This window comes from Arachis ipaensis, chromosome B09 (genome assembly GCF_000816755.2).
Source record: "Arachis ipaensis cultivar K30076 chromosome B09, Araip1.1, whole genome shotgun sequence".
Classification (NCBI taxonomy): domain Eukaryota; kingdom Viridiplantae; phylum Streptophyta; class Magnoliopsida; order Fabales; family Fabaceae; genus Arachis; species Arachis ipaensis.
This window is the reverse complement of record NC_029793.2, coordinates 29351206-29359558: the sequence shown is the minus strand read 5'-3', so window position 1 is coordinate 29359558 and position 8353 is coordinate 29351206. Positions and strand designations below refer to the sequence as shown.

At 32.5% G+C, this 8353-nt stretch overlaps 1 protein-coding gene across 7 annotated transcripts in view; it reads left to right on the top strand.

Moving 5' to 3' along the window:
- Nucleotides 1-5552, top strand: part of LOC107618007 (2-alkenal reductase (NADP(+)-dependent)) — a 19393-nt gene extending 13841 nt beyond the window's left edge. For 3 of the 7 annotated variants that reach the window (XM_021110548.1, XM_021110546.1, XM_021110547.1), the window contains 2 exons: nt 53-230; nt 3284-3655. In XM_021110548.1, coding sequence (XP_020966207.1) covers nt 53-230; nt 3284-3591 — 486 coding nt within the window. In that variant the 3' untranslated portion in view covers nt 3592-3655. Of the gene's footprint in view, nt 1-52; nt 231-1961; nt 1967-3283; nt 3656-5448 lie in introns of those variants that run through there. The other 4 variants (XM_021110544.1, XM_021110543.1, XM_021110545.1 and 1 more) reach the window with 3 other exon arrangements.

The following is an 8353-nucleotide window of genomic DNA, read 5'->3' as shown; positions in this document are numbered from 1 at the left end:
CTTCTCCTCCTTCGCGTTTCAAATGTTATGTGTTGATGTATTCACTTTCCAGGCAATTGATGGTCCTGTTATTGGAAAAGTTGTGGCTTCTGGTAACAATAAGTTCGTGAAAGATGATTTGGTTCTTGGAGTATTCACTTGGGCTGAGTACTGTTTTGTGAAAGAAACAACCATCATGAGAAAATTAGAGCCCTCCGAATTTCCACTCACTTATCATCTCGGGGTTCTAGGTAAGCTTTTTATTAATTACATGGCTCATGGTTATTGCATGGATACTTTGCTATTATAGAGATGGCCAAGCACTTTATGCTATACTTACCTATACAAAATTACACAATTGGCTACACATTTTAATTAATTATTAATTGATATTTTAATTAATTAAAGCAAAGTAAATCATGCCCTGTGAAAAAAAAATTGGAAGAGTAATATCATGTTTTTCTCCCCTAAAATATGTGTCATCATCGTCGTATTGGTCCTTGAGAGTATATTGGAATCGTTATATGGAAAATCTAACTTCATATTCACCCAACACTTTAAACTGAATGTCCCGTAAACATACATTTATAAATGAGAAATATTAAGGGCAGCAATTTTTGTGTTTTGTAATCATCAATTGATTATTAATAGTCTTTTTAATAGTATAAGATTATATCTAATAATAGAAGATCACTCACTTTTTTTTTTATGGTTAAGTGCTGGCTACAAAATACAGAAGTTACTGCCCCTAGACTTTTCCTTTATAAATATATGAAGATGGATCAATCCCATATATAAAGAATGATATTAGTAAAGTGAAAAAGTGCAAAGTCTAATTATTTAGGACACTAAGACAAAGACATAGAGACATAAAATAGTATTTAACAGATACGACATTAAAAAAGACATTATATTCAAAGACATTGAATTAATGTATTTTGTATTCATACTAACAAGAAAGACACAGAGATACTAATAAAAAATACAACTTATTTTTTATTTTTCTTTCATTATTCTAGTTAATTTTTCATAATTATATTTTTTTCTCAAATTTTTTGAATGAAAAAATGAGACTTAAATAGATTTTCATAATTTGTTCTACTGTATCAACAAACAGAATACAAGAATATTAAATTATGTGTCTCTGTCATTTATGTCTTGTTCTCAGTGTTTTATCTTGTCCTGTTCTCAAAAACAAACGAACCCTAAAAAAAATTTTTAAAGTTGGCTTGTGTTTATCACAAAACTAAAAAGATTAATATAACCTCATACATTAATTAATATTCAAATTTAATTCTTACATTAATGTCTATTATAATAGTTTTAAATTTTAAAAGTTATTTTAGGAAATACATTTGTTGTTGCTTATGCTTATTAAAAGATATTTTTAATTTAATTTACCAAACACATATGCTACCATTTTTACAAAACTAGCTTTTATAAGCGGGTTTTGAAAAATAAAAACTTTAATGCCTTATCAAATTAAGCTTTAGCCTTGGTTTGGTAAAATCTTTCGAAGAGATGTTTGTAGTTTTCAAAAGCATTGGTAAATCAAAAAGCGTGCCTGTACGTACTTACCGCTTTTAAGAGTTATGGTTGCTTTCGAAAGCACTTAAGAATGAGCTTTTTAAAGAGATATTCTCCACATCCAAGCAATTTCGGCATTCAAGTTTATTCAAGCAATTTTAGGTCATGCGCTTTTCCTACTTTCTTCTTTCCCACGCTTCTTCTCTTCTTCTTCTTCTCTTCTCTCCCGCGCTTCTTCTTCTTCTTCTTCTTCTTCTTCTCCTCCTCTCACGCTCATTTATGCACGGAGCGTCTTCTTCTTCGCATTCCTCCTCCTCCTCATTATCCTCCTTCTTTTTCGCGTTCCTTCTTCTTCACGTGTTTTCTCCTTATCGTCATTCTTTTGTTGTTGTTGCTGTATTTTTTTGTCTTTTCCTCCTTCTCTCTCTGGTGAAGAAGCAGTAGAAGGTGAAGAGGAAAAGTTTTAAATTATGCAAAAACAGAAATAAACGGAACATGTTATTATGGTAAAACATTTATATAGTACTAAATAAATAGAATATTATCCATTATATAAATTCAAATTTGAACAGCTTTCTGCATAATGAACCGAATACGTACTCATGGTGAAATAATTGTATAATACTGAATGAACGAAACATAATCCTTATATAAATCAAATTCAAACAGCTTTTTGAGAACCGAACACGTACTCATGGTAAAAACAATTGTATAGTACTGAATGAACGAAACATAATCCATTATATAAAATCAAATTCAAACAGCTTTATGCATAATGAACCAAACACGTACTCATGGTGAAACAATTGTATAGTACTGAATGAACGAAACATAATCCATTATATAAAATCAAATTCAAACAGCTTTATGCATAATGAACCGAATACGTACTCATGGTGAAACAATTGTATAGTACTAAATGAACGAAACATAATCCATTATATAAAATCAAATTCAAAACACCTCTATCTACAATTTAGAGATTATCAATTCAATTCAATTCAGATTCAGATTCAGAACACTTGCGTCCATTCAATTCAATTCAATTCAATTTAGTAATTGCATTCCATTCAATTCGATTGAAAAAAATAATCCATTAGCAAAATGTTGGTGTTGTTGGTGACGACGATAACGAAAGAGGAGGAGGAGAAGAAGAAGAAGAGATGGAGGAGGAGGGGGAGGAGAAGCAGAAGAAGAATCTGCGTGCACGAAAGAGGAGGAGGAGGAGATATACGTGAATTTGAAAGAAGAAAAAGATGACGTATGCGTGTATTTGAAAGAAGAAGAAGCGTGGGGGAAGAGAAGAAGATAAAGCGCGTGTAATGACGCTCTTTTAATGAGAAAACATGTTAATCTAAGCTAGAACATTTTATTAACCAAAATGCTATTTCGCCAATCGAAGATGGCTTTGACAACTGCTAACTGCGTATTCGTAACCATATATATCAGCTAAAAAGACAATTTATCCCTTCTATTTATTTTCAAAGAGACAAATGTTTTAGAGAGCCCTGTTTACTTTGCTTCATTCTTCTTTCCTCTTTCTGATTCTACTTCATAATCCCCTTAAACCATTCTCAAAATCTTTGAAAATCACTTTTACAATTTCTTAGCCATTTCAGCAAGTAAAGAGTGGTGCAACGAGAACAATCAGAGTGTCGTACTAGTTTGTTGTGAATGTAAATTTAAGCAGAAAGCATACGGCTTCCCATAAAAAATCACATGGGCCGTGTGTTATGAATCAGTATAGATTTAAAAATTGATATGTAACTATGTACAGCAAAAGAGAAGGAGAGAGTGTGCATTGGGAAGCTGCGATGGAAAGGGAGAGGAAAGAAAGGCTGCGATGGGGAGAGAGGGGAAAGAGGTTGCGCTAGGTCGGGGGAAGGCTGCAATGGAGAGGGAGATGGAGGAGCAGTCTACGCTCGGAAGGTAGGGATTAAATTTGGGGTGTGGTTTGCCAAGTCATCAAAATACGGTGGCCATGTTAGCATTGTATACTTGTCGAAGATGTTAGCATTGTATATTTGTCGAAGATTTGTTCCGACGAATTTGGGGACACGTTTATTAAATTTTAAAATTTTTTAGAGACCATTTTATTAATAACAAAAGTCAGGTACCATTTTGTTAATATCAGAATCTCTCAAATATCCATTTGATATTTACCTCTTTTGATAAGGAAAACAATGAGTTTTTTTTATACATATTACTCAATTATCAATTATTGAAGTTATTTTTGGTCGATAAAATAACAAAATTTATATATTAACATATATATAAATGACCAATTCGAATAAGCTATCCATAGATATTTTTTTGTAACTGATGGTAGCTTAACCGAATTGGTAATTTCATTTTAAAATTAATAATAATAATAAAAGGTTTTTGTGTCAGCAGCTTGTGGAAGTATTGGAAGTTTGGTTGGGCAATATGCAAAGCTTTTTGGTTGCTATGTTGTAGGGGTGTGCATGGTCTGGCCCGACCCGAAGACCCGGTCCGGTCCCGAACACTTTAGGGGCTAATTTGATGTGATTTCATCGGGTCTAGGGCCGGGTATGGGTCTCAAAAGTAGACCCGGTCATTATTTCGGGTCGGGTCTGGGCCATAGATTGGGTCACCCGAAATCGGCCCGGTGGCCCGGTCATCATACACAATTAATATTTTTTGTTATTAGTGATGGATGATGGTTATTATTATGTGAAATTTAAGTATTGTAAACCTTAATATTTTTTGTTATTAGTCATTATATATAAGACTATAAGTTAATGTTTTATGTTTAAAATGCATAAGACTTTAGACTAATGCATAATCTTATGTTATTTGTATTGATTTAAATATTTGGTGTTATTAGGCAATATTAGTATTGATTATGGTTATACTTTAATTTTAGAGAAGAGTTAGTTCTTATTATATTTTTCTAAGTGAATTTTACCATGTCAAATAATAGTTGGAGTCTTGGAAATTTTGATATTTTTACATGCTAACTTACAAGAAGGTATCAAGGTAATATAATGTTAACGGCCCGGTTTTCACCCGATTTTTACCCGGTATAATCGTGGCACGAAAGTGTATAGGTTTTATCGGGTCTAGGGTCGGGTTCGGGTCTAACAAATAGGCCCGGTATATATTTCGGGTCGGGTCTGGGTCACATCAAACCCGGTTTCACCCGGCCCATGCACACCCCTACTATGTTGTTGGTTGTGTTGGAAGTCAAAACAAGGTCAACACTTGTTAATACTTTGGTATCCAACTTGCATTGGGTATATCACTAACAAAGTCTCGTTAGGGCTCCACATGAATTGGATAATATTTACATATTCGCGGTAATTATCCGCGTTCGATCCAAATTTTGTGGATATTATTCGATCCGCAAAGTCATCGAATCGGATCGCACTATAGTAGGATCGGATTGCGAATTTAGTAGTGATATTTGCAGATCTGATCCGCAAATCCGCATATCCACACGTCTCATATAAATAGCATAGTTTAAGAAAGTAAACCCTAATGTGATATGAATTTTAGTGTATTGTTTTATGAATTTTATGATATCTTGTTTTTAATTTTTTATGTTGTACTTCAACTTAGAATAATTAAACTTAAATCTTGTGTTATTATTTTTTTTTGTTATTTAAGAGAACTTTTATTGATAATATTTTAGGAGTAAATAGGCTCAAATAGGTGAAAAATAAATTTTATGGATATTTTTTTATAAAAATAGCCAAATAGAATATTAAAATATATTTTTTTAATTATACGGATATACCCGATATCTGATCCGATCCGATTGGATCGGATCGGATCTGACCTGAAAAAATGTGGATATCGTATCCGATCCGATCTGATGAATACAGTGCGGATAGATAAAATTTTAGGCTATATCTAATCTGATTCGATCCGTGTGCAGCCCTAAGCCTAACCCAGTAACTCTTGTGTAATTTTATGTAGGTTGCATTTCTTAAAGATAAGCTAGTATTTGATGACGCATTCAATTACAAAGAAGAAACAGATCAAAGCTCTACTCTTAGAAGGTATGAAATGTACTTAGTTTAATTGAAGTATTAAGGCGTTCCAAAATGTTTAATAACCAAAATAAATTAGTAAAAAATAATTAAAATTTATCTTATTTAATATTTATTAATTATTATAATTATTAATAAATATTAAATAAGATCGGATCGGATCGGATCTGACCTGAAAAAATGTGGATATCGTATCCGATCCGATCTGATGAATACAGTGCGGATAGATAAAATTTTAGGCTATATCTAATCTGATTCGATCCGTGTGCAGCCCTAAGCCTAACCCAGTAACTCTTGTGTAATTTTATGTAGGTTGCATTTCTTAAAGATAAGCTAGTATTTGATGACGCATTCAATTACAAAGAAGAAACAGATCAAAGCTCTACTCTTAGAAGGTATGAAATGTACTTAGTTTAATTGAAGTATTAAGGCGTTCCAAAATGTTTAATAACCAAAATAAATTAGTAAAAAATAATTAAAATTTATCTTATTTAATATTTATTAATTATTATAATTATTAATAAATATTAAATAAGACAAATTTTAACTTTTTTTTATTTTTTTAATATTACTAGAAAACGTGATGCTTTTTTATTCACTATAAAATATTTTAGATATTGCTTAAAACCGTCACAAAATCAAGAAATAACTACAGCAAAATTCTGACTGTGGTGTGATGATTCAATTAGCTTTAAAAACTTATATTTTATCCCATTTCATTAATTAAGGGTTTCTGAAATCTTTGATTAAAATATAATATTATTTATTTATTCAAAGCTATTTATAAATCAATATTTATTTTACAGTTCTATTATATATATATATATCAAATGGAAATGGAACTCAGATTTTTGGCGAATTAATGTTTGACTTATCAATAAAAAATATTGTGACAACAAAAAAAATGGGATAAAGTGTCAAAAATATAAAAATAATTAGAAGTTTTAATTTATAATTTTTTAATTATTCTCCTAATTTCAAAAAAAGTTTTGTATTTTTTTATGTTTTACAAAAATAACACATAAATTTAAATTCTTTTTTCAGTAAAAAATGTATCGTAAGTAGTTTTGCTCTTATTTCATTCTAGGTACTTTCCTGAGGGAATTGACATATATTTCGACAATGTTGGGGGCAAGATGCTGGAAGCAGTGATTGATAATATGAACACATTTGGTAGAGTGGCTGTTTGTGGAGCAACATCGGAGTATATTGATATAAGAAAGAGAGCATCACTAGATTTAGTGAATGTTATATATAAGAGAATCATCATACAAGGATTTTTAACTCCTGACCTCATGATTCACCATTTTCAAAATTTTATGATAAAAACATCAAATTATCTTCGAACTGGCGAATTACAAGTGACTGAAGACATCTCATTGGGTATAGAGAGCGTCCCTTCTGCTTTTGTAGGCCTCTTCAATGGAAATAATATTGGAAAGAAAATTGTTAGGTTAGTAGAAGAGGAAGAATGAAGGGATTATAGAAAACAGAGTATGAGATATATAGCAGAAGGTTTAAATATCAAACTTCTCAGTTTATGTATGTAGTGTATGGTGAACTTTATATTAACAATAAGAATAACGTTGTTGCTATTATGTTCAAGCTAGGGATGTCAATGGGGCAGGGCGGGGGCGGGGGATGCCTCCCTGCTCCCCATCCCCGCCCTCAGATTTGCTCTCCATCCCCACCTCATTCTCCGTCGTGGGGGAATATTGCTCCCCATCCCCATTCCCCACGGGGCCCCATTCCCCGCGGGGACTCGATTCCCCATCTACATAATAGTTCTAACTAATTATTAATTTCCATATGAATAGAGCTGCAAGTATCTATCTTATACAAAAACTGCAAGATTTTATACAAAAAGTCTAAATGATACGATGGTGACTTCTCTCGAAATAACGCAATAGGGAGACGCAACGACGAGTCAAAGGACAAAGCAGTGGACGAGGTAAGAGACGTGGCAACAGAGAGGAGAATGGACACGATGGCAGAGTTATGAAAAAGAACGCCGCAAATAGAAATTATGATGGCACGGTGAGGTGTGACGATTCGGTGAGAAGGGTGACGAGGGGGTGACTGCAGAGAGGTTAGATGGAGTATGGACAGCCTTAGGGATCTCTGAATTGAAGAAGGGTTATGCAAATAAAGATTAGGAGTTTTGGGTTTCTATATATGTGTGTGTGAGAAATGACTAAAAAACATATATGAGAAATAAACTATTAAGGATAATTTAAGGAATTCATAAATTTTGGGGAATAGCAGGGACGGGGCGGGGATCCCCGCTCGGGTCCCCGCGCCTGCTTCGGGGGAATTTTGTCCCCCATCCCCATCCCGCGGGAAAAATTCCCCACAATCGGATCCCCATTCGGGGCAGTCCCCGCAGGGATCCCCGCGTCTCGAGAAATTTTGCCATCCCTAGTTCAAGCTTGCTAAAATAAAGGATTGATATGATGTTGTTATCCAATAAAATTAGTCTTCGTTCACTTTTTTTTACATAAATTGAAAAAGTTAATTGCAATAAACACATCAATAAATTTAAGACAACTACTCAAATGAAGATGACAAAAACATCTTTTTATAAAGATGCTTTGTTAAAAAATGTGACTTATTTATTTAGCTATATTTTAAATAAAGACAACACTTTTAGAATATATCAAAATCTAACCATATAATCTATCATCTAAGGGTCAAAAGAAAACATTTTCATATGAAGACAATTATAAAGTCTTCATGGTAGTATCCACTTAAATTTAATATTTTGTACATTAAAAAATCTTGAAGGCCATAAATTTTATAATTATTTTAACTAGTATTTAATTAGTATAAAT